Source organism: Diadema antillarum, unplaced genomic scaffold, assembly GCF_040938485.1.
Source record: "Diadema antillarum isolate AM-2024a unplaced genomic scaffold, OU_Dant_1.0 seq00000768_RagTag, whole genome shotgun sequence".
NCBI lineage: Eukaryota > Metazoa > Echinodermata > Echinoidea > Diadematoida > Diadematidae > Diadema > Diadema antillarum.
In genome coordinates this window covers 91,613-119,212 of record NW_027271658.1, presented here as the reverse complement: position 1 = coordinate 119,212, position 27,600 = coordinate 91,613, and the positions used below count along the sequence as shown (strand labels likewise).

At 37.8% G+C, this 27,600-nt stretch overlaps 2 protein-coding genes across 2 annotated transcripts in view; one reads left to right on the top strand and one right to left on the bottom strand.

Annotated features, from left to right (window-relative positions):
• The window catches only part of LOC139738789 (connector enhancer of kinase suppressor of ras 2-like), a 119,250-nt gene that overhangs the window by 74,329 nt on the left and 17,321 nt on the right, over nucleotides 1–27,600 (top strand). The window contains exons 7-12 of the mRNA XM_071649428.1: nucleotides 18,546–18,820; nucleotides 19,971–20,170; nucleotides 21,767–22,331; nucleotides 23,361–23,445; nucleotides 25,856–26,038; nucleotides 26,749–26,822. Coding sequence (XP_071505529.1) covers nucleotides 18,546–18,820; nucleotides 19,971–20,170; nucleotides 21,767–22,331; nucleotides 23,361–23,445; nucleotides 25,856–26,038; nucleotides 26,749–26,822 — 1,382 coding nt within the window. The remainder of the gene's footprint in view (nucleotides 1–18,545; nucleotides 18,821–19,970; nucleotides 20,171–21,766; nucleotides 22,332–23,360; nucleotides 23,446–25,855; nucleotides 26,039–26,748; nucleotides 26,823–27,600) is intronic.
• Nucleotides 3,749–10,718, bottom strand: LOC139738771 (uncharacterized). The gene is made up of 8 exons (XM_071649412.1): nucleotides 10,706–10,718; nucleotides 8,554–8,824; nucleotides 7,318–7,876; nucleotides 6,636–6,822; nucleotides 5,606–5,857; nucleotides 5,027–5,198; nucleotides 4,470–4,618; nucleotides 3,749–4,088 (listed from the first exon to the last, which is right to left on the bottom strand). The coding sequence occupies exons 1-8, from the start codon at nucleotides 10,716–10,718 to the stop codon at nucleotides 3,922–3,924; spliced, it is 1,770 nt and encodes a 589-aa protein (XP_071505513.1). The 3' UTR covers nucleotides 3,749–3,921.

The following is a 27,600-nucleotide window of genomic DNA, read 5'->3' as shown; positions in this document are numbered from 1 at the left end:
TATACAGAAGAAATCGTCACGTTGCATACAGGCAGATGGTGCGATGGATCTGGGGGTACCTGGGGAAGGACATTCGTGTGCCACTGCCATCCTGTGCCGTTGTCCAGATCCGGGAGGCCTTCCCTTCAAAGGAGTACCGTGGCTTCCAGGAGATATGAGTATTCTTCTTTTGCCAGTTCCTGTTCAGCTTCTCCTAGGAGTTACTCAGTGAAAGATTCTTTAATGCAGGCCGTCTTGCCGTTTAAAAAAAAATATATATATATATGTCCAGTTATAAGGTGTTTAGCGCTTGGTAAAATGAATAATGGTACATGAATGTGAGCTGAGGGCTCTTTGGAGCAAGGAGTTCAACATATAGTGTATCAAAAAGTGATGTGCAGACCTCAGGGATGACAACTCAATGACATGTATCATGACCTCATATTCTTGTATTTCTTCTATCCTATGTGTATTCAGTAATGTATTTGTAAGATAAGGAGCGCAACTGTACAAATGTCTGCGAGGTTGGTGGTAATCTAGAAAGTAGCTTTTACAGTGTCTTCATCTACAATTTTATCAATCCTCAATACTGTGGTACAACGTATGTAATACAGGTATTGGGAAATATCAAGAGCCTTACAAATAATACAAGCTTAATACACTTTTCAGCATATGTAAATCATTACAAAACCAAACACAAGTTCAAACCAAATTTCATGTACATGTACATGAAGGCATGCTCAGGAGTTACTGTATATTTTGTTTGTGGACAAATGAATTTTCATGTAACTGTTAGAAAAAAAAATGAAAGCTTCATCAACAGCTGGATTTCATTTCCCAGAAATGAAAGCAGGGTGCGCCCAGATAATTCAAGTTCATTGTACATGTATTGTTGTACTAACAGTGCCAGCTTCCGTACTGCAGGCCAGCCATGAAACTATCAGTGGTATGACTATATGAAAATCACTGCCAATCAAGATTGTCACATTTGTATATGATGTAAGCCATTTGCAAGAAACAGAAATTTATGCATCTGCAGATCTGGACTGCTGTACATGTATACATGTTCATGTGTGTATATCTTCAGATCAACAAAGTGGTGTGTACTGAATGCATACAGTCAAGAATTCCAGTACACAGATGTGTGCATGCAGTAACAATGAAAAAGAAATGATTTCAGAGTGGAATACAGCTACGCTAATTTTCATGTTTTGAAAGAGGATTTTTTTTTTTGTGGAAAATGACATTCACTGTATGTATACATGTATGTTGAACAGTAAGTTTGTTAAAAATAAAAACTCACAACGATATTGAATTGTCATTCTTGTTGTTGACAAATGTTAAGCAAATGAGCCTAGAATTTATGTGAGGAAAGCGTGCGTTGATGCAATGGGATAATCATTACAATAGTCCCTGGCCTTATGTTGACATGTGCTTGGGGAGTCATAAATTATAACTTAATTTGTGACACATTTTATTAAGATCTTCATGGAGTAAATAAAATTGCGGGAAGGCTTATCATGCATTTGTTATACAAACTACTTTAACTCTTGATTATGACTGCATAATTTGAGTCGAAATTATCATTGTCGAGTGGAAGAGGAGAGTGAATGTTATCAAATTACTGTTGTAGTCTCACCCAGTGTTGGCAGCACAATATATGTATATACATACATATATACATATATTTTATATATTTATGAATATATATATATATATATATATATATATATATACACGTATATTCCAAATTTTATATAATGAAGTGAGTATTACAGGAAAATCACACAAACCACACAACACATTAAAAGTTAGTTGAATTCTTGCTTTCTTTTCTTTGTCTTTTCAGGTCTTTGTCTTACTTTGTTGCTTTCTTGCTTCCAACATGTTTAAAAAAAAAAAAAAATTAACAAGTTCTATTGAGTACCAAAGTTCTATATCACAGTCATTCATGGCCATGGAAACTGCCCAGAGCCTTATCCAAGGATATGTCAATTGGGACCTTTCTGAGCTTGTACAAGATTGAAAACATCACAATGATATCATTACTACATGATGCAAAGGAAACTAGAACCATCACTGCAGGTGATTAATATCCCCATCCCAGCAGCTCGGACTCCTGTGAAAAAGAATTGAGCCAAGATATGCCTGGTACAAACACAAAGAGCATTAAAGCACAAATATACCTATAGATCTTGATGCATGTGGGTACAAACCAAATTGAAACGTAATGCTTCAGTCTGATACAAGAATATGAAGTTACCATGGCAATTTTTTTTCCCCCTGATACCAACACAATGGTTCTTGCAAATCTACACCTATAGATCATACATACTAAATTTGATCATAATAGCTTGAAATTCCACTGGAATTAAAAAAAAAAATACAGCTGTATGCAGTTACCATGGCAATGCTTTGTCGGGTACAAACACAAAGTGTGTCTTGCATAACTACACCTTAAATCATTAGACACGCCAAATTTGGGGGAAAAAATGCTGATATACTGTGGAAACAGTATGCTCCACAAGGTTATGGTAAAGTTGCAGTTACCATGAGAAAGCTTTGTCTGGCAAACACAAAAATCGGGTCTTCTACATCTACACCTCAATGCTATAGTGTCCACCATATTTGATCTCAAGTTCATCGAAATTACGGAAGTACTTCACTCCACAAACTTTTTGAGATAATTCGCAGTTAACATGGCAATACCTTGTTGGGTACTATTCAGGAAACACAGAGCGTGTCTTGCATAACTACATCTATGCATTCACATCTGTACTAAATTTCAAATACAAAACTGGGGAAGTAGTTTGCTGTGCAAGGTTTTGGTATAATTTTGGTTAACTTGGCAATGCTTTGTCCAGCAAACACTAAAAACATGTCATCCACATCTGTACTTCAATGCCATATAATATCCACCAATTTCAATCTCATTTGCTTCAACATTGTGGAAGTAATTCACTCCACAAGATTCTCTGAGAAAATCTGCAGTTACCATGGTTATCACAACAATGCCTTGTTGGCAATGGTTTCTTCTCTCCAAAACACATACACACAAAAGAAAAACATGTCTTGCCTATCTACACCTTAATGTCATCATGTGCCTTTAGCTTCATCTTCATGTGTAAACTGCTTCAAAACTGTAGGTATTTGCAACACAAGATTTGCAATGGACCGCCCAACGGACCAACCACACACTCATTCCTATTACCCCTGATACCCTTCATGTATGTGGGGTATAAAAACTATGTTGGTATAAATACATTTTGGTGCACAAATATCACTGCAAACTTCCCCATCAGTGTCATACTCTTTCAACTCTCCAGTAACAGTTCAATATACCTTGCAAGAGTAGGGAATGTGATTACAACATGTGATTGCAGACACGTGTAATTGCCAAAAGATTAAAGATACAGTCGATCATATGGGAGCTGAAAGTCTCGGGCAACACTTTTTAATAGTTTTGATTGGAAAGCAGCTGAGAAAAGCAACAACAAAATAGTCACATGTACTACAGCTTATTACCTTTGCCATGGGAAGAGGTGGTTAGGTGATCACTGGCATTGGTATGTCTGTTTGCAACATAATACAACTACAGATTTGAATAAAACTTGCAGCAAAAGTCATTGATAAAATGAGGAAGAGCTCATTAAATTTTGGCATCAGGAAATTTTTATGGATTTTTGAAGGATTTTGCATCTCTGCAAGAGTTCTAGCTGCACATACTGGAGGTTGACATACGCGCACTATATCATGTGTTCTGCTCTGGCAATGCACCATACAACTGGAAACTGATGGCCTAACATGGCCTACTAGGAAATATCATGCATGTATGAAAAAGAGTTGTTGGCTTGGCAAAGATGGGTGCTCTCCCAATGCTTTTCTAGTGTTATGATGTCAACAAAATACGCTATTTCAGACATGGCTATTGCGCTTCCTTCTCTACTCTGGAACTTGTTTGAACCTGCTGTAGTGCTGCTTGATAAGTTCATCTTTGGATTCGTAGGTGTGCTTGCTGGAGAGGGGTGGGGGGGCAGCTTTTCTCCTCATTCCCTGCCAGGACAACCTGTTGCCCATTGCAACATCTGCCAAGAGGTCATCTACATAGGCTAGAGATGTAAGAAATAACAGAGGAGTACACACCATTAATTTCCCAGAACATTTCATTTTTCATTTGATATCTAATTGCAAGCTAAAACTCCACATAATCATTCATTTGCCTGTTATAAGAAAATGCTGTTGGGTAATGTTCAATACTTTGGTATACTTTAATAACCCTAATAATTTTACTAACAGCAAGGTCTGGTTATTTCGTTGTTTGAAAGTGTGAACTTTTTATCACAATGGAAAAATTACATGTATGTAAACACAAATTTGTATTACCATTGATGAGAGCAATAGCATATGCCATTTCTGCTCAGTAAAACATCTCTCAGGATAGAATGGATAGAATGGAGATATTGTACACCACTAGTGTTTCAGATACTTACAGAAAGAGCTGCTCTCTTTGACTGGTTTGACAGATGCTCTGCCAGGCTTGTATTTTGGTTTACTCAGCTTGAACCGCTTCTTGCCGGTGCTTGTTGTTGCTTGCTGCTTCTTGCTGTTCTCATTAAAATGCATTGCTGCAAGCTGGATCCTGTTAATATGAAAATATGTGATATGCACTTATACATTTTGCCTCCACAACCTTTTTCTTTTAAGGAAAATGAAAACTGCTGTCCCTAATTTACAAATTTTTCTGTAATGAGCATTCAAATTCATGGTATTCACAGTCTCTTACTCTTATTCAAAATGCAGGATGAAACTTTACGCTATTTTTCTTGTCTTGCGTAAAATCACTGATACTGATACTTCCTTCAGTGTTGTCACAAGAACTTCACGGAAACTGGAGACAAGAAAGAAGGAAAATGCCTTAAAAACCACTATGCTTTTATATCACATAAAGACAGGATTGATTTCAAATTAGTTGTTTGCTTATTAGCATTACACATGATGTGAAAGTCTTACTTTCCATCTAACAAGAACTTCGAGACATGATCCATACCTGCTGATCATGCCATAGTAGGAGTATGCCTTCAGCTTTGGGGCGAAATGGTTCAGTGTGGCATGGAAAGACTCCAAAGATGACGTCTGCTCTCCGCTTGAAAGCTTTCTGATATCCTTGACCAGCATTGGGCTGGTAAGGATGTCATCCAGCTTCTCACAGGCAGCTGTGCCTGTGAACAAAAAAGGAGTGAGTTCAGTCTAATGTTAGTCAAAATCTTACCAGAAACATGTATCACACTTGTGTTTTCTTGTTTAATATAAAGTAGATTATTTCAACTCTCAGTAATTGAACTTCAATAATTCTAATGTAGATAGGCTTCAAGAAGTGCTTGCAACAAATTATGGCCAAAAACCAATCCAATACGTAAGGTTGAAAGAACATTAAAATACCCCCACCCCCATGTGATCTTGGTCTCAAATAGCCTGTTAGAATAGGGTTAAGAATGAAGTGGTAAATACTTTCTCATGTACTTCCATGTTCAAATGTCAGAGGAAAGGACCACACTAAAACTATTACATTCACCTCATTAAAGCATTTGAAGGAAACACAAATACGGATAAGGCCGTTTCAAATTACCCGGTCTCAGCCATTTCTTTCGACGATCCCCATAGTCCTCATGCAGGCAGCTCGGAAAGATGTCGCTATGGCCATGGTGGATCCCTCGGATGTGGTTCCTTAATGAGGACCACTTCGCGACGCGCAGGTCCTCCTCTTCATCTTTTGTGGATGCAGCCACCCAATACACGTGATTGGTGATGCTTTGCACCCACTGTGCAACGACTTCGCCTTCCTTCCTTTTGGCAAGAGCGTGTACCTTTTTCTGCACACCTGCATTGGATAATGGAAAATAAGGTGAAAGAACAAACATGAAGAGAGATTACACAAAATCCCTGATACTGGCTAGGAAATACTCAACAAAAATGTCTGAAATAAATATTTCAATAGTATGACCTTGACAAGAACACATCTCACATTTAATGTCTGAGCAAAAAGTACAGTGTAAATTTTGTATGTTTCATTTCATATTTGACCATGATGAGTTTTTTTCTTTTTTTTTTGTTTTCCCCCAAATGTATTTGCATAAACAGTCTTTCCAGAGCAAGTGACCCCCTAGATAATAATTCCAAATAATAAATGTTGCAGCAAATTTGTTTGTATGTGACAATTCTAAGTTTCACCAGGTGTATGTACATTCGTAAGTGCACCAGTCAAATGAACCACAATAACATCTTTTTAATGCCTGCACAATGATTTATCACCAAAGTAAGAATGAGAAGATTGGCAAATTGCTGTTTTTCTTCTGCAATCTGACTTTTTTTCTCTATGAGGGGACTGCATACTACAAGCTCTGCTTTTTAGCAATCTCCTCTTATTTCCAACAATTTTGTGTGAGTTTACCACAAATGACATAGCATTCATTTGTATCTCTGTTCACAATTACCTGTGTCTTTATTACATGTTATTTTGTTCATTACATTGTTGTTCTGATTTCGTGACATTACTTGTAGACCCAAACACATCATTGGAGATTAAATAAAACAACTTGAACCTGAACTTGAAGAAATTCATTATATTACTCCTAGATCTACATGAAATATTTTCTTACCTTTTGCCACATGCCAAACATCATACATGTGGCAGATTTCTGGTGTTGCCTCCCGCACGTGCTTGGCTAGTTGGCGATGGCGATCTGTCACCAGCTTCCCAATGGTGAGGCCCTTGCTTGTTAGGTAGCTGTGCATGCGTTGGTAACCTTCCAGCTCCATATGGTAACTACTCTTCACCTCGTTGCTCTGGGGTGAGAATGAATAGTATCAGGAATAATCTATCAAATAAGATGCATGAGTATCGTATTGCTCAAGTTTCTCATTTCTGAATAATATGCAGTAACTTCCACATAATGTTACACATTCTACATGTGAAACATTTTCTTTTCATCTTATTTTGATGAAAGTGACATAATTACCCTGGCTAACAGTGCATCAGCAATTTGTTTAAAATGATTATCATTTCAGTATGACAGCCATACTGTGTTAATATGGATATTTTTCCTCCCTTTTGCATACTGAATGAAATGTTTGCACACACACAGACATACATACATACACTCACACATACAATGTAAATGCCTTAAAAATCATTACAGCAATATCAACCGGTATCCTTTTTTTCATTATGTACATGCCATTTCCCAACTTCATGAAATATATTCTACTCTAAACAGACATTTTGATTTTTATTATAATATCATTATCTCAACTTATCCAATTTATCAGTTAAACACACACCTGAACAAGTTGAATGTCCACGATTTGGCTTATGGTGAGCTCTAAGCCGCTGTACAGGCCATACTTTGCCGAATGGCCTGGGCTATCCGCCCGTCCATCACCACCTAATATGAGAGGGGTGCCAACTTCCACCAGCTTGGAGAGCAACGCTTCCTGATGGAGTCTCCATCGCCGTTCTATGATGGGGTGCAGAAATTCGTCCTGATGCCGGTAAAATGTCCTTGCCCCCATCGTCTGCACCTTGATGCTATTGAGGATCTGCAGGGTTTCGGTCGAGCTCCCTCCAGCGAAGAGTATAGCTGCCGAAAGCAAAACGTTGCCAGCAGGACGACTCTGAATGAATGGCTGGCTCTCCCAGGTTCTCATCATTTTGTTACAAGACCAGCATTCCAACCTCACTTTGAGGAAGGTCCCTTTCACAGATTTTTGGACGGACACGTTTTTTGATCCACACGATGGGCAACTTTTCAGTAACTCAAACAACTTGGACTCAAATACAATGTATTTTGGTTCCAGGTGCGGAGGGGCACTGCTGTCATCTAGGGGACTCTGTGCAATCCTGTAAAAGAAAAAAAAAAGAAGAATAATGAACATTAGTGTTTTCTTACAAATAAACAGACTTTACATAGTCTTAATGGAACTTCATGCAAAGCAGAAAGTACAATCAATAACTATCTGCATTTGTAGTTATTTTTAGATAAGGTACTGGTACAGACTTACAACCAGTATATAAGTTGTAATCACAACCATACATGACAACGATATTTAAACTTCCTTCAGTTTAGATTCCATGCATATATGCCCACTACATAGATTAGAAAAATAACATGGAACCATACACTGTACTTGCTTCACCCAAACATAACTACAAAAACCTCTCATGCTTCCAGTTCCAATTGTTAGCAGGTTACAGGACTGTATTGAACTACTTTAAGTAGGAGTATCTTGAGATGGGTGGTGCTTTAATATTTCCTTCTCATCTGCTCTGGGTAGTTTGCAAAGCTTGTCAATTTGGCAGTAGACCCTAAAATGCACATGTTACATACACATCTTCTGCAATACAGTAGTTGGTGATTGTTATCTAAACATAGAGAAAGCGTATATTTGAATTCATGTCTGAATTTGAGAATTTCACAAAATTAAAAAAAGAAATAACTTAAGCATGAAGGACACATGCAAAATTAGAAATTTATTACCAAAAAAAAAGTATTTATGGATGCCATATTTATGGTTTACCTTCTTGGAGTGTGTTTGCGAGTTTTCTGTGGTGAACTTTCTTCTTCGGAGCTTGACCCTGACGAGTCTGGAGCATAGTCGGAATCGTGCTGACGCACAGCTGGGGAGTTGCTGGAGCTTGATGACGAGGACCTCTTGCTGTCACTGCTGGAATCCTTGTCATACAGATTGCACATTATCCCCTTTGACACTGCATCAGGCCGTTTGAGATCCAGTAATCCCTCCTCGGTTTGCATCCAACTGTCCTTGGTCTTGACAGTTGTCCCCACACCTGTAAATTAAACATAGATTGTTTCACTTGGAGTGTTAAACTGTTTGCAATCTACCAAGTAAAATTTGCATTTTCACAACAGAAGCAGGAAGTTCTTCTTAGTTATACATTGGATTTGTAAACTAACTGACAGACAGTACCTAGAGTCACTAGCCATTAACCTGGCCCAGCGATACAGTGCAATTAACTTCGAGAAAGGGGGCACAAGCTTTTGAATCTGTAACAGTCATCGAAACACTGTGCGGAGCCAGGACAAAAAAAAAAAATCTCTCGAAAGTTTAACTCCTCATATCTCCCTTATTTTTACCACCAAATTTCTTGAAACTTCACACATATATCTGTTATGGAAATGTTATCCTTCATAGGATTTTTTTTTTTTGGTGAAAATAACACTGATGTAGATTCTTTTGAAAAGTGTATTTTTCTGTTTGAGTCAACTGTGGGAAAGGGTTAAAATTATTTCCCGACACAAGTCTGCACCAGCATATTCATAAACATATTGCTAGTCTGTATACACCACACTCACTACCTGCAAAGTTTTGTATTTGGGCAATAAGTAGTTAGCAGAGCGAACAGACAGCCAAATTTAGGAAAAATACTGGACATACACAACTAGATCATCCTCCTGCACATGCGTTCTCTATTGGTCAGCACAAGCTTAGCAATGCAGCGGTGTCAGGTTCGACGCACATCGGCAGGGTTCAGTTTTGAACACAGTATGGACATATTGTACTACCACAAGTCATATACCAAAGTTTCATTTTTTGGGCAATAGAGAAAAATGTGACAAATTCACATTTTTTTAGAGACCATTTTTTTTTCCAGAGACTAATCTTTAACTTCATTTTCATAGGCTTATCCACAATAAAATCCAAGCTAATATTGTCAGAGAATAGGTTCTCACTACAATTTGCTGTATAGATTTTATCATTTGATGGCTTATGAGGCAAGATATTGCAATTGTCAGCAACACTTTCCCAGCGGTTTTGCATACACAAGCTGTTTACTTTATGCAATTGTGAGGTTTTCGTTTATATGCTTTGGCTGAGTTAATTGCACCGTATTGCCGTTCCTATATCCACGTCTTTTCAACAGTCTTAATAACACCAGTAGAAAATAAGTACAGCTGTATTACTGTAACAGTAGAAATTTTTGCGAACTTGAAATTTTGCACATTTCGCGCAACCAGAAACTAGCACGAAAATAAAAGCACACAAATATTTTTGCTTGCCATATGTTCCTGTGAGTCATGTCTTGATTCCGCGGAATTACAAACATGCGAAACTCTTCTTCCCCGGCCAAGTACAAAAAAATTTGTTGAGCGAAAAATATTCATTTTTACAGTACTAATATATTACATTATATGACTAACAGGAACAGGCATGCAAACCAGATGAGCAAGGAGATGACATGTCAGCTAAACCAGGAACTTGTACCTACATTTTACTCTGGTTGCTCTCTTGCCAATTCTTGCTGTTTGCGTGCGAATGGACCGCTGGGTAGGTTGGTGGGGAAACACAGACACTTCCTCATGAATAAAAAGTGAATGTAGACATTATAATTACCTCACAGAAAAGGTATTAAAAACAAAACATCCGTCTTACAATCAATTTTCCATTTTGAAATATGCACCGTTAATGTGAATTTGTCATCCCTGCTTCTCCAAAAGAGGGCCATGGAAGATCTCTCATGTGAGTTTAATGTCAGCCAAAAATGACATCTAAAAAAATTCTTTTTGATAACTGGGCCTCGAAAATACTCTGTTGAAAAAAAAGTTGAGAAGTGCAACATTGATAAAGTATCTCATATGTCCTTTACATCTTCCACTTTACAAGTTGAGAATACAGGAGACTAAAAAAAAATGATGTCCTTGGGACTGACAGTTTTCTTTCATTATGTTGAAATGACATTATTACCAAACAACTAAGTCCATACAAAGATATATATAGACAGTAATTTGGGGGCCTGAAGGGCCCTATTTTACAAATGCAAAGCACTGGAAAATCTACAGACTCATGAAAAATTTCATTGATATTCTCATGAATGTTCACTTGATCGCACAACATTGCAAGATCATTTACAATGTTTATTTCTATCACTTTATGCAAAAAGTGCACTACAAGGAAAAAGTAGAGGGGAAAAGGAAAACAAAAAGAAAGAGAGAAAAAATATCATTCATACATGTGGTGGCAACTGTCCAAGCAGACTGGACTGTGGCTCATCCTCAGCTTCATCAGATTCCTCCATTTCTTGCAATGACTGTGATGGATCATCATGGGTCTAAATAAGAATAAAAAGACATGATTATCAGCTTTCATGAAAACAGATGAATGCTAGCTTAAGTTATCACACCGGTTACAGCCCGTTATTCCGAAGGTTCGTTATTCCGAAGGCTCTTCAGTCTGAAGATTTGTTATTCCGAAGGTTCGTTTTTCTGAATTTCATTTTCGGATTAACAAATCTTCGGAATAACGAACCTTCAGAATACCGCCACAAATGTTCAGATTAACGAACCCTTTTTCATTTTCGGATAAACGAACCTCTAGCTATAGAAAATTTGTGTGTTTCGGATTAATGAACCTTCGGTATATTGAACCTTCGGAATATCGAACCTCCGGTATATTGAACCATCGGAACATCGAACCTTCGGAATAACGAACAGCACCCATCAAACCTACATTTAATGTAATTTCCATCCTATCCAAACTAAGGAATGCTCAGTCTTGGGGGCCCTTACATCAATAGTAGTGGTATAAAGAATGGTTGTAATGCTTATGATCATGACATTTTTTTTTTCATTGATTTCATTCTGTTTTGTCATCGAACTGGGCTAAACCATGCCACAGACTGGTTTTTGACAGTCTGTGAACATATGCATGCAATAAAATGCAATTGTACAATTCTGCCATCATATACATACATAAAACTTACTTCCTATGCAATTACTAGGTTAATACCAAAAAAATAAAAAGGAAAGGGGAACAAATGAAAAAAAAAAAGTGGATATACAATGCGATGTTCACTCCTCACAGGTCTCAAACACCCTAACCTCCTTATTCATAAAATCACTACTCCTTAAAAATCATTATCACCAAACACCTCTTTCTCATTGAAACTATTCCGAATTCTTACTCTCCTATATGACAAACCTTTGTAAAAAAAAGAAGAAATTCATACGAAAAAAAAGAAATCCATATGAACTTAGTTATCAAAAATTATTGAATAGATGTCTGAGATTTATTTTTGCATTGAAAACACATACACATCTCAAAACTTTTCAAGAGCAACTTTATACATTGTGTAAAAAATCCTCTTTATACTTTGAAATTCAAGTTTGTCCATCAATTCATTGTAAAATGCTTCAGAAGAAACAAAAAATGGTAATATTTGGCTATATGTATGAAATCAGTAATAATAAATACAACTACAACTATTACTCAATGTTAAGATCCTAACTTAAAACTGAGGGAATTGGCTCAATGCAGCAGTAATTTTGTTTGCTTTTTATTGAGATAAAAAATGTTGTTATCATGGCAATGCATTGTTCAACATTGTATCAAGATGTGTTTTGCTCATCTAAGAATTGTTAGTCACATACAATGTATGTCACATTTTATCGACTTGTGATTTTTATGACATTCATTCCACACACACTGTTACCATGACAACACATATTTCAACAACAAGTTTGCACATGATAGCAGTCAGCAGAGCTACCAACCATGGCATTGGAAGCACAAATCAGTACCCAGCAGCTCCAAAATTCGTATCTTTCCCCCATCAGAATTTACAATTCGTATTTTTTTTTCAATTTCCCTCTCCTTGCTATTTTCAAATAAACTCGTCAACGCATGAGACGTAACATTACGACACATGCCGATTTACCGAGCTGGTACGTCAACAGCACGCTGAAGATTCAAAACTACGCATTGTAGTTCAGCAATGAATATGTACTACTGTATTTAAAGTTAGTGTATGTATAATGTACGGTCTCCAAACATTTGCTGGATACGTCCACTTCCTAGCAGGGGAGGGGGATTCACACTTTCATCTTCTCTGTGAGCGAATTAATGCAGAATTCTGTCGGGTGTTTCCAATCATTGTTTAGTATAAAACATGGTCATGCGTTGTTTTCACAATTTCATTCTTTTTCATTTTATTGGATTTTAAACATCATCAAAGAATTTTCCTAAGTACTCCAATTTCTTTTACCCTGACTCGAATCGGAAAGTCTGCCATAATGCTGATCGCTAAAATGCTGTGCAAATACTAGTAGCGCTGTGTGTAGATGTGCCGATGTGCGAAATACTGTTTCACTTCAAGTTCATAGGAATACGCCACGTGCATGCGATATCCCACTAGCCCCAACCTTGCGCGCGCTGCCTCAAGTTCGATGGATCTACGATCGAATGTGCCGTGCGTATTAGCTAGCTGAGCGTAATGACTTGATTTATGGTGAACAGTTTACGTTCGATACGACAAAAAAAAGTCTTTTACGAGAAAAAAAAAAACCCACAACAGACAAACATAAAACAGAAACACCCACGAACGGATGTTGATAGCCAAAAGTTTTGAAAGTAATAAGTAGTTTTGATGAACGTGAAATTTGTCATGATTTTGCTGTCTAACCGGGTAGTGGCTGCATCACATAGTACCTACTTGTAATTGTCGTGACTTTGTCTACGCATACGACTACGAGACCTTTCATTCATTTCTGCAATCGAATTTTTAATCGAGTGATCAATCAATCCCCTTTTATTTTTCAGAGAACATCAGTACTATATACCGTAGAATATTCCAACAAGTACACTATAATCGACTGCTCAATGTTTCTACCATGGGCTAAAACAAATGCTATAGAATCTTGAAATCTTTGCAATAATTCTTTCAACTCAACTACCGATCTAGTTCTTCAATCGATATGCATTCCGGGTTATTTACATGCTGTTTATCAACAGAATTCAAGTGCGCACATTCTTTCGTCTGGCACCTGGAGTCTGGCACCTGCAGTGGAAATTTCCATAAAGGGAGGGGTACACGTGGGGTGGAGGTGTCAGGTTTCTTCTATCTGAAGAGACAGCACGATCTCTTGCTTCTATTTACTGTCGTTCGTGGTTTTCCCCTTTTTCTCTGTTGGTTGGTAACTAATGAACATTTAGGTTGCTAGCACGTGGTTTTTTTTTTTATGTGAGGTGTATGTATTCTCTTTTTTTTATCATTCTACTTGGGAGGAAAAAGAAGAGTAGAAGAGGGGGAATTGAAATAAAACAATGGACAAGTACACTTATCATTCACAGCAAGCTGTCATCATTTTGTCGTTTCCTATTAACATTTAGAAACACGATCCCCATTATCACTCGAAATAAATACCAAGGAAAACAAATCACAAAGTATCAACAACCTCCCCGACAACAACACAAACACTACTAAAGATAACACACAGCACGCCGAAGCGGCTGGGATCAAACTTGCTTCTAAATACTGCGGTAAAACAGAGAAATTGCTGTTACACTTACAAAAATGAAAAAAAAAAAACCAAAAAACAAATGCTCAAAGACTGACAGGGTAAGCAGAATCCTAAATATTTTTGTCAGCTTTTTTATTGCTACCTTGGCAATGCATTGTTCAACATTGATGAGAGATGTGTTTTGCTATGACAAATGATTTCTAAAAAGATGTTGTGCACAACTAGAGTCTATACATTACATTGATCATTTGCTGAATTTCCACTGAATTGCTGAGATGTTCAAACCACAATATTCTGTGCAATTTTAAAGAAATTTGCTATTGCCATGGCAATGATACTAATGAAAAAGCTGTCTTGCTTATCTTCCTTTGATCATGACACACATGACAAATTTGGGTTGAATTGCTCAAAAAAAAAAAAAGAGAGAAAAAAAAAAGAGAGAGAGTAGCTGGAGCCGCAAGTTTTGCTACCAAATAACCACCCTACCGCTTCATCAACTGACGGCAAGACCTCAAGAGTGTTTTCTACATTATATACACCATAAACACTACGACGAGTCATGGGTGAGGGTATACTGCTAATTTCATCACTCCTATTTAATATCAGCAACATGCTACCATTTTTTAAACAAACATTAAAATAACAATCATCAATACCATCATACACACCTGTTTATGCATCTGTCCCTGCTGACTTGATTGTGGCTCACCAGGATTGACTTCAGTAGCAGATGCTTCAAGCGAAGATGCTGGCTCTGCCAGCAGCTCTTCAAGTGTCTTAATAAATAAACACACAAACGAGTACATAATTATGTATATTACATACATGATTGTTACGGTGCAGTGCGAAAAGGTATGTCATTTTTTGGAAGTACAGGTACCTTACGTGATAATAAGTTAGTACAAAGTGTAGTTATATTGGTAACTAATCAGTCGTGCATGAGAAAATTTTATCTCTCTCATATTGAAATGTAGTTCCAAATAAGTTACAAATAAAGATGTTTATTTCAGGAACCCTAATATTTATTGAATCATTTTTTTTTTCAAAGGCATATTTTCTTTCAAATTTGTGTTCAAACAAAAACCATAGAAACTGCAAAGGATTCTCTGGGGAATTTTTTTTTCACTCTAACACTCAGTAAATGTTAGATAAGTGTTCATAACTTCAAGAAAAAAAATGCTTGAATGATTTCTCAGAATATTCCTGTGATGTAAACATAAAAAAACCGAATACAGCAATATGAGCCTACAGACAAAGTGTTCATCGTATTGTATCTTCTTGGTATTACAATACATGTATATCATTACTTTGAATTTCCCTTGGTCATAATAATATTTGAACTTGTTTACACTGGTGTATCTTGACTGTTCATAATGTGTGTTAATGCTGCTCATACATATCTTGGATAAGGCTCTGCCCCGATTCAGCAAGAGATTATTCATGGCAAACAACTGGTTCCTGGGCAATTATAAACAGCCAGAATCTACCCCCTTTGTTTATTTCAATTCATACTGGCTTCTGCTAGGCTCTATGAAGATAAACAGTTAATCCACCAGCTGCTTGGGTAAGAAGATGTAATGGGTGGAGAGGCTTATTCAAGGGCTGGTCAAGTTTATTGACATTAGCGATTTACACTCCTGGACAGTGAGTGCAGGTATCTGATCATGCATCTAGTATGCAGCTGAGCTGATATATGCTACTTGTAGTAGTAGTAGTGTAAGGTACTTCAATATTCTATAAACATCATGTTCATTATGTACAATGTGTACCCCGTCACACAAAATAGAATGTTGTATTTATCTTAGTACAAATTTCCTAATGTGCTATACTGTATCACACTTCACAGATATTTAGTGCTCTGTAGTATGCCATTGATAGCCTGTTCTGCTGCAGAAAGATTCAACAAATGACAACTTTTTTCTCATTAGTGCTTATAGCTTTTAAAGCGACTTGACAGTTGTATCAGGTAGGCATACAGAGTGGAATCTACTGTACTAGTCTGTAGGAAGGAAGCTCTACTAACTACATACCCACATGCCCGAATGCAGCTAAAGAGATATTTAGTTGAAGAAAAGGGGTATTCACGCATACAGAAGAGTAGTTTGCAGTGTAATGTAATTAGACGTCTAGATGTTACTAAGTGCATGTTATTAATATTGCTTCATTCTTTTTTTTTTTTTACTACAGCCGGTAACATTACTGAGAGAAAAAAAAGGTGCATAACATTTCGATTCAAGTAGAGCAGCAGCCCACCTATTTACATTTTATACAGCGCAAACTGCTCTTTTGTATGCATTAATGAATAATAATACACCTTTCCTTAGCTAAATATCCTTAGCTGCATTTGGGTACTTCACGTTACAAATGCAAAATAAAGGGCTTGCCGCTACAATTACAAAGTAGATAGACTAGTCTATATTACATACGGTAACTCAAAGATTGAGAGGTAATGACTAATGGTTAGATCACCTAGAAATAAATGCTAATTTTGCTATCATCTAGAGTCTATTTTTGAACCCACATGTTTGGCTCAGCCATGCCATGATACTATAGCTCCAGCTAAACCGTTTAGACTCTACTACTATTTACTAGGGCCTATTGACCAAAAAGATTGGTCTGTATCTGGTCGTCGGGGAAATGTTCGGCGGAGACTGCATCTGGCTTCACGGAGGAAGAGAGCAACAACATCCAAGAAAATGAAGGACTCATCCAGACAGACGGATGTGTCTAACTAACGGTTGTTAGAATATTAGGTCTATGTTATATAGGGCCTATTGCCAGTGGATTCCATCCTCTCCTCTTTGACTTTAGTATTCACTGGGCTCTTGATCATCATACAATCAGAAGTCTTAGTGTCTTACCAAAGATTCTGTTAGAGTTCATTTAGCGCTTCCTACGACCTACGGTACCTAGGTATTGAACCTTCTAGTTTTTTTATACCACACAAGTCAATCGTCACAACTACAAAATACAATGTAAATTACTTTAGGCCTATGGTGTAAACGTTAGTCGGTAATCTACAAAGATAGAGAGCCCCATTTCATGGAGAGATCATAATTGATTATGTAGTTGATTTCTATCATAAGTCTATTACGGAAAATTATAATTGATTTTATCTTCTGACAAAACGGGGCCTGTTAGTACTCGGTTGTCAAAGGTTGTGGATGGGTTTCTCATCACGTACTTTCGCACACATCACTCCGACAGCGTCACACTCACAACACCGTACCGTCGCACCAGCAGCAGGGAGGACACCTCCTCCCTGGCCCTGGAATGGGCCTGGATCTGGGCGCAGACAATAACGAATCGCTGCTGCGTGCCCAGAAAGTTTATGAGACTACCGTGGGCGTAGATTACGTAAAGTATGTTGTACTTACTTCCATCTTTCTCTTTTTCTCCAAGACGGATCTGGTGGCAGTGCTTGTTCTCTTCGACTTTGTGGAAGAGGCTGACGGATGACTTTTAATTGTTGGCACTGCATTCGCCTTCAGTCGTTTGGCTTTCTTGATATTGAACTGCGAATACAGCCCCGTGTCCTCGTAGTCGTCTTCAGTGAAATGTGCCCCACACACGGCACTTGATTCCGAAGGCCCATTCCAATTTCCTCGAGTGATTCGTACCCTTTGAGTCCAAATTTTGCGCAATTTGGGATCTCGGGGGAAAAAGTGAAGGCTCACTCCATCCTTTGAGGTATTGCTGCATCCAGCAACGATACAGCGAGTAGGCATTTTAATTGACAGAAAAGAAAACTTCGAACTTCCGAAACTTTTCGGCGATAACAATAGCGGAGGACGAATCGATTGTGTAGAACAATATGCGGTGATGCGGGAGGGGGAGCTCGCGGAGGAGCGCCCGAGCAAGCATAGCAGCGCTGCCTTCCTTTGCTGACGTCACGTGGTCACGTGACTTCGGATTATCGCACTCCCAAAACTTTCGCTGTTTTCAGGGGGCGGGGCGAGTGTGGTGTCAAGGGAATAAATTCGAGCTGATAGTTGCAGCATTCCTCAGCTATCAAGGTCACTTTCATGGCTCAATTCATGGTAATCGGCATTAGATAATCCATATAAACATATTATTTAGGCCAAAGTTTGTGTGTCACGGGACCTTTAAAGTTTGCTCTTGTGCTAGCAGTAGTCATTCCAGTATGAGCTAGTTTAAAACAAGTCATTTCAAGTTTCCAGCTCTCTGTCATTAACCATAGCTACAGTGTGACCTTGTTGGAGTGACATACTATAATTTACATGAACTTCTCAGGTTGGCTGGCAACACAATCACCTAATCGATGCCCTGAGGTCCAACCATTGTGACATCACACTCACCCTGAAGAAACGCCCCAAGCACCTCAGCCAGCCCGGTCAGATCCAGAGGCCCAAACAGAACCCATTCCTCCACCCCCACATTGGCCTCAGTTCGTTGCCATACCGACGCCCATCAGGTGACAAGCGGCGAATGCGAGTGGCCGTCCGGGACGACTTGTATCTACCAAACAGAGAGTCAGAGAAGCAGGAAGGGGAGGAGGAAGGAGAAAGGTGAGTTTAGTCACACCCACCCACAAAGAGAATTCCACTCTTTGACTGTGATAAGAAACAAAGTAATATACCACATGGACTGTTCATGATGCAAGATTCTGAGTAATCTTTAATGCACAGATCAATCCAGACTGCAGGTTAAGTCAAATTTGTGTGTACTACTATGTACATCATTCATTTTCTTTAGATCTTAATTTTCATGAATTTCATGAGTCTGGTTGCATTCACGAATTTAACAACAAATGAAAATATCAACTGTGATCCCCACAGGAATGTGATGTGCAAAAAAACATTTTTCCATTCATTACTGTACTCAATTATGGCAAATGTAACCGCAGGCGAGAAGTCCCAATTCTCAAAAAATTAGACTTGCTACTATGGTGTTTACTCCCAAATTTCTTCATCTGCAATTGGACTTATTTGCTTGGTTGCTCACATGACATGAATGGTACTGGTATTAGTCATGCTACATGAGAAAACGGTCCCTAAAAAGTGCACTGTGCTAATCAGTTTTCTTGTGGTAGGCAGTAAGAGTCATTGAGAGGGCTATTTCCATGTGTAGGTGTGCAGGGTCTTTGTGAATGGTAGTCCTTTTATTGGTGCAAATGTTTTAAAAGCATTTACAAAACATTGTCAAAATTATAAGTAAACCAGTCTAACTATAATGGCATTGTAAAAGAATTCATCAATAGTTGAGGGTGTCTGGGGGAAAAGAAAAAGGTGCAGTCAAGGAAAAGTGGTTGCTGGAAGAGATTTGTACACCTTTTCTCTGCACCTCATGTAAATGCAAACTTTTCATGAGCCTTTTTTCCCCCCTTGTTAGCGGCTGCATGTTTTGTGTAGCTTTTTGTAGTCTTAACTTGCTGCAGCCAGTGCTGAATACTTGCTTTTCTGCTCAATCATTTTTTTTTTTTTTTGCTTCTCACAGCAAGCGCATGAAAGTATTACAATTTAAATGTACTTTCAAAGATTAAGTCTTATATTACATTTAAAAAAAGATTTGAGAGGCATATTGTGTAGTTTATGTTAGTGTCGTTGGGATTTGTTTGCTCATTCTCATATTAGATTTGTAGTGACACACACACTAGCAGCAGTGTTCTTATCCACTTGTATTCATATGTTATCACGGTGTTTGCTGTTTGTCTCCCAGACCCCCAGACACACCCTCAGAGCTACCGGAGTCTCCACTGGACTCGCCTCTGATTGACATCCACTTCCCCACACCAAGGGGATTTCCACAGGGCAGACGCCCTACTATGGTGCCTGGTATGGCACTTTCAAGAAGAAGAGGACTCTCAAGGCAAGGGCGCCCTCGCTCCCTGCCATCCAGCCTAGATGAAATCAGTAAAGGTTGGTGTTTTTTGTTTTTGTTTTTGTTTTTGTTGTTGTTGTTGTTGTTGTTGTTTTTTTTTTTCACAGGATGAATATATGCCAAGCCATGAAGGAATTTGATGATACCATCAAATAATTTGTAGAATGCATTTATTGTTACTGCATCATGGAGTGGGATTACAAACAATAATTGTGACTGTGATAGGAGGTGATATGAACGAAATAGACATATAGGTCTGAATTCATGAAGGTGGTTTAAACTTAGACCATGATCTAAAATAAGCGTGAAATCGGTGTACCTTTGACATGAACTCGCGCTTGTTACTGGACATCGTCTGTTGGCATACACAATATGCCAATCATATCTATGCAGAAGAAATGTGCATAAGCCATGGTTTAGATTCAAACTACCTTCATGAAGAAAATTATTCAAGATTGATTACTCTCAAATAACTGGCTTTTCTACTCTGTCCCTTCTTTGTTAAAGGGATGGTATAGTATTGGTAGAGATGAGGATTGGGCTTTTAGGTTTTTGCGAGGTACCAAGAAACCACTTGTAAAATAGTATAGAGTATACCAACCTAACAGGAATTCAAAGTTTATTTGATGGAAATCGGTTTTGGAATGGCTGAGACATCAAAAAAGAAAAAGAAAAAAGAAAAGAAGTAAAACAAAGTGAGCATAATAAAAGGTGGGTCCCACCTTTTATTAGAATTGCTCTGTTTTGGGTTTCTCAGCCATTTCAAAACCAATTTTCATCAAATAAGCATTAAATTTTCTTTGAATTACATACTCTTTCACATTTCATAAGTGGCTTTTCATTATCTCATCAAAAAATTTAGTTAGGTTAGGTTTCAACCAAAACTATACCATCCCTTTATGCGTCCATTTCGTGAGCCACTAGACATGTGAGTATGAAAAAGAGAGGTTCAGTTTGTAAGTTTGTTTGGTTTTTTTTCTTCTTATTGGAAGCATCTGGCTTTAGTGCGGTTGATCAGGAAGTCTGAACAGGAAACTTTTCTCTAGTTGTGATTTATTGGTTTTGTTTTGTTTGTTGTTTTTTTATACGATATCATTTTCATACAGCATACAAAAACCTCAATCAGTAACTAGTGTATCAGAAATATTCAATCCCAATACTTGATGGGTATGAATGCATTCGATCAGATGTTTGGGGCAAACTTTTTGTATAGCAAACTGGAACTGTGAGAGGAATAATTGTATTTGCAGATGTTAGTGAAAGGGCAATGTGACAACATAGCCAGGAATCAAAAAGTTTAAATCTAAAACTTGTAGGTGTGTAAACTTACTTTAAAATTTTGGTGAATATCTTCTTTGCTTCATATAAATTCTTGGGAACATGAATTTATTCATGGAATACACAATATATGTTACAAGGCCTTGGTGCTGACCAGGAAGTAGTGTTCAATAAACCTGATTAATGGAAACTGAGCAGATGATATCTAGTTCTGTTTACAGAAGAGACTAAGCCTCACATTTTCTCCTTCCTTATCCAGTTACAGAGCATATCTATGATTTAGTATTCCCTTTTCGCAACAAGCACTCGAGCAAAATTTGACTCTCTTCAAACCTGCCATGTTGATCTTTCATCAGAGCTAGACAAATCACTTGGAATGAAGAATGGAGCACCACAGAAAATCAAGCCTCTTCCAGCCAACATGAAGTTTCCAACCTCTAAGACAATCAATGGCAATATCTGGGACACAGAGCCAATACCAGTCACTCCTGGATTGGAGGAATCGTCACCTGCTTCAAGGACAGAAGAAGACAGTGTAGGGGGTGTCCAAGGTGCCTCAGATGGACCGCCCCCATCAATCATTAGAAAAGGGACAACTAAGAGCAAAGTCAGTTTCAACATGGATACAGAGTCAAAGGTGGAGGATGCAGAGAAGAGGACACATGAGGATAATCACCATGGTAACCAAGAAGACGTGGTCGATGGGCCTCTGGTGTCTGCCTTGAAAGAGGAAGAGTCAAGGAGTGAAGCTGCTGAAGCTGAGACTGCAGTGCAAGATGGTTGTGAGGATGCAGGGAACAAAAATAACAATGAAGGCAACCAGATTCCCAAGGAGCTGGGCTACCTCTTGGATGTGGTGGAAGATATCTCCACTGACGATGCAGATGGCTTTGTGCACATCAGTCTTGATGAAGTGGACAAGTAAGACTATCATTTCCCCATTTCTCATTTGTTTTCATTTGAGATTTCCTTGATATGCATAGTTCACTGTGTGATAGAGTGTAAAGTGCTTAGTGAAGAGACTGGATTAATGCCCTCCATGTCTGTACATTGTAAATACAAGGCTTACATTGTTCTGAAAACAATGAACAGTGGACTCATTTGCTTATCCCAGTCATGCATCTCTCAGTATGTCCACATTTCTTTTAGACAATATGATCATTACTGATCGTTTGGGTTGCTGAGAATTTGTTGAAGAAGATAGATATTCTAGTGATATGATGCTAACCAAGGCAGATCATGGATTGTTCCCAAATCAGTATATTATTTACTAATAGTCTTTCACGCCGTCTAAGGCACCACTAGCATCATGCTGACATGTATAGATTACATTGTGTGTCAAGTGAAACCAAGGGCAGTGGTTACTTCATGAAATTGCAAAAACTTACATGACAATGATGCATTTCATCAATGTTTGTCTTCATTTCTAATTTTTTGAGTCATCTGAGTAGTAGCCCTCTTTGTAAAATGTCTTCCAAACCCAAAGACTACAGATGCACTTTGTTTAACAAATGCAAAGTTGTGACTGTCAACTGAAAGCCATGGAACCCTGTACATATGAGTTGTGATATCAACCTTCATGAAACATTTTTCACCCTTTCAAATCCAGAACTCACTGCTGCCCTTTAAATGAGAATTAATAGCCAAAGCAATAAATTTTTCTTTTTTATTTGAGTTTTCATCAAAGTATATGTTAGTGTCGAAGCAATCAATATCAACAGGTATTGCGGATGGATGGTGGAATGATGGTTTATGAGGTAATGCCATAGGATCCGAAACCAAAGTGACACAAATAGTGATTAATTGTTGGTTATATTTTATTTAGCAGGCAAGTATCAAAGAGTAAAGTGTGTGAGAACAGGTTGCTTTGTGTGTGGAATGGATGCATTCAAGACCGTTTGCTATCAGAGACCATCGTATCATGTCTATAATTATGTCTGATTTGGACAGACCAACACCCATTGTGACGCTTACAAAACATCCATCCAATGTCTCCAGCATCTCAACAACAACAAGCCTTGACTCCACGGATGGGGTGAGTGTTTGTTATTCAGTGTTTACTCAACACTCTCTATAGGAAAGTGCTGTGAGACAATTCTACTAAACATTGTACTTTCTCTTTGTTAGTGTGTCTATATCTCCCTTCTTCGAGGATATACCAGGTATACACAATGTAACTTCCTTATCAAATATGTACATAGGATAGAACACAGTGTAGTCTGGTCAGTTGATGGCACATTACAGATAGGTCCTCATTGATATATTATCTAAAACTTTGCGTATTATACAGATAGATCCGCATTGATACAATATCTAAAACTTTGCGTACTACACAGATAGACCCAAAAGCTTTGCGTATTATACAGATAGACCCGCATTGATATGATATCTAAAACTTTGCATACTATACAGATAGACCCACATTAATATATTTTCTAAAACCAATCGTACTATGACTTACAGCCAAAACATGGTTCTCAGAAGGGCTCAAAGTTCATTTTCCACCATCTGGAATTTGCTTAGAATACATTGAAAGGGTCTACAAAAAAACTTGTTTTACTAATGCTATTTGCCCACGATAATATGTTTTGTTTTGGAGTATTCTGAGATAAAAAGTATAAAATAATCTCAATTGTATGCATACCGTTTTATTTCTGAATTGCCATACCATTCAGTAGTGGTTAGGTAGAACATTATGTGATGATTGATTGTGTCCTTGCAATCATATTTTCCAACATGCTGCATGCGATTCACTCTAATGCTGAAAATTGGTGGATATTGCTGTGGACCTAAATTGTAAATCAACGATAATTGATTATAAAAAATCTCGTAACAATCACAATCAGGTACGCTCTGATACTAGGCTGCCCTCTAGGTGCAAGAGGCTGGGCAAAATTTGGTTCCACTTAACAGTGGACTGCCGTTATAACAAAGTCCTCGGGACCGGCAGTTTTCTTTTGTTGTATCAAAATTTCTTTACAACCGAACAATTATAAACAATAAAAAAACACAGAGCGGATAATGCTGCGATCTGAATTTTTTACTTTGTTATAAGCGGAATTGATTATAACCATGTTCATTAAAACGGGAGTGTACTGTAGTTAGGCTTGTAGAAAGTGAGCAAGACCCATGGATTTACTGCTCTCAATATTTATTGCATCTCATTAGCATGAAATTGAGATGTACAATACGTGTTTATTCCTTGACATGTAAGCTGGTTGTTTTAAGGTCACAAGTAGGGGTAAGCAGAGAATGCTATGGCTTGAGTATTGATGTTTGTGTGTTAGTACATGTATCTGAGAGAAGGGCCGCAGAACCGTGGGGGAGGGGGGGGCGAGGCTGGGGGCTGCAGCCCCATCCCACATACTTGGCTCTTTCCCTCCCCCCCCCCCCCCAAAAAAAAAAAAAAAAAAAAAGAAGAAGAAGAAGAAAAAAAAAAACATGAAAAAAAAAATCACAACACCCACCCGTCTAAGCGGGTTTATGTGTGTGTGTGTGTGTGTGTGTGTGTGTGGGTGTGTGTGTGGGAGGTATTATTATTATTGTTATTATTATTATTATTATTATTATTATTATTATTATCATTATTATCATTATTATTCCAACATTTGGAAGTCGTTTCATTAGGAAGGAAGGTGGTATCGTTTCGGGTGTGTGTGTGGGGGGGGGGGGAGTGTAGGTGTGTATATGTGTTGTGTTTGGTGTGTATGTGGGTTGGTGGCTGTGGTTGTGGGTGGGGTGAATTGGGGGTTGGTGGGGATGGGGATTTGAGTTGAAGAAGGATAGTTATAAATTGTATGAAAGATATTGGTAGACTTTGATAATAATATAGAGATGTAGTTTTGTTTGGTTGGTAGGGGAAGGTTTGGTTTTTAATGAATGATTTCATTCTAGATTTGTATAACATTTTTTTTGTGTGTCTTTTTTGGTATATGTCCTTGCAAGTGTGAGTTACATGATTCAGTATATTCAAAGGATATTTTTGGTAAATGTCAATATGTTCTTGTGAAAAAATTGTCAGTAGGGTTGATTTATAATGGAGTTTATGGTGAAGAGAGATGATTTGCAGTATAAATTGACAAATGGATTTGTTTGTGTTTTGAATTGCATTTGTACCATTTATGTTCATGTTACACCCAGAATGGGTTGATTTCGGAATGATTTGAATGAAATCAATAAAATATCAAGGAAAAACAAAAATTAATGACCTTGATACCCCCACCCCCACCCCGAAAAATGTTCTGCATCCTCACTGTGCTTTTATACCAGTAAACATGTACAGCTGAACTTTTTGTGATTCAAAAGAACACGCTGAAGAAAATGAGTATGGAGCATATATTCATTAGCTTCAAATGTCTGATCTTGTGATAAATTTGTACAGGGAAAATGAAGTTGAGAATAAATGCAACATTAGTCAACTGCCTTTCTCTCACTCGGACACTCAGGTTATAAGGCGGCACAAGAAGGCTAAGATGAAGGTCCATCGTGGAGTGTCCTGTGTGGACATTGGTCCAGGGGAGTGCCAGGGCTTCCTCTTCAAGAAGACTGATAAGGCCATGAGACACAAGTGGACCAAGATGTGGTTTGTCCTCAAGGAATTTGTCCTCTATTACTTCAAGGATCAAAAGGTAGGTGGAGTTGTGTCATTAATACATGTGGGACCAAACAAATTTACAATCCTAAATCCAATCCCATTTTGCTCCAATCATGCTGTTTATGTCTTTATGTACCTGAACTCCAATCAAAAGTTACACATCTTATAGCATAATTCAATCATATCATGGTTTTGAGGCACCAATCACAACTCTGCTGAATGATGATCTGTTTTCCTTGTGTGTATGTGTGTGAATGTATGTGCATGTGTGTGTATAGGTAGACCTTTAAAACATAATTTTGGACACAAATCATTGTTACTTTCCTTCCTGTTCCTTCATCAAGCCACACTCCCCTATACTAAGCGCTACATAGCGCTCATAGTGAAGACATGCAACCTGTTATTGCACAAGTGGCTCATCTCCATGAGCTGAGCTGATGTTGGAGAAACTGAACTATTTTTTGTCAATACAGGACTACAGTAGTCAGGATACAATGTGCCGTCCTTATATAGGCAGAAATCTTGTCTGTACCCCATTCATACTGCTGATTTGTAATCAGATATCTATACTAATACTTATGGCTTACGACTTATGGCTGTATGAATTAGGCAAAACATGTTTGTGCTGTAATTGTGGTCTCTCACTTGGGGATCAGCACTTTCAAGTTACATTCTAATTGTCCATGGAGATAATTAGTGCTGTTAATGACCCAATGTGCTGTTTCTATTTCATTTTTGATGTAGGCAGAGAAAGCCAAAGGAGTCATCTGTCTTCCAGGTTTCCAGATTAAAGCTGCACCTGAGTGCAACAAGTCCCAGTAAGTCCGCAAAACTCCCTTCTCTCCATCTACTCAGTTCAATTTCCACCACAAGCAGCAATCAAATCTCCTTTGCCTCTGGTGGTCTATTTGGTTTTAACAAGTTAGCTTTCCTTTCATTTCATTGGCAAATGATTATTTTAAAAGGATGTATAAAGCCCAAGAAAATAGCTGTGAAGAGGTTTGTAGCTTGGAATATTTTGTGAAAAATCATGGCACATCAGTCAATTTATTGTATGTCATATCATTTATTGTTTTTATGCAAAGAATGCTAAGAAAATCTTCTGAAAAGAATAGTATATTCGTGTCTGTGCCTCAAAACATGTATACATCTGCTGATGGACTCTCCTAGATTTGTCAACGGCAATGAATTATCAATGCAGAGAAAATTTCATAACTACTGACAATTTCAAAGTCCATTCTATTTGAGGTCAATGACCTTCTGCAGGTGAAAGATGATAGAAATAAGGAGAAACAAACCAAGGCCTCATACCTTAACAGCCACTGAGTGGAACCTTTAAAAAAAATGACAAATACATGTAGCAGTATTTTACATAATTACAGGGTGTTTGAAAAATCCTTGTCAAATAAAAAAGCTATGCTATTCAATCATTTAACGACTTTGATTCTTTTACTTTTGCCCTGAAGATTTATTAATTCAATCTTATAATTTTGAAGCATTTTAAAAAATATGTATTTTGTGTGTTAAAATCTTAGCCATTTTTTTTTGAATAGATTTATTTTATGCTATCTTAAGAGCTCAACTTTCATGAGATAA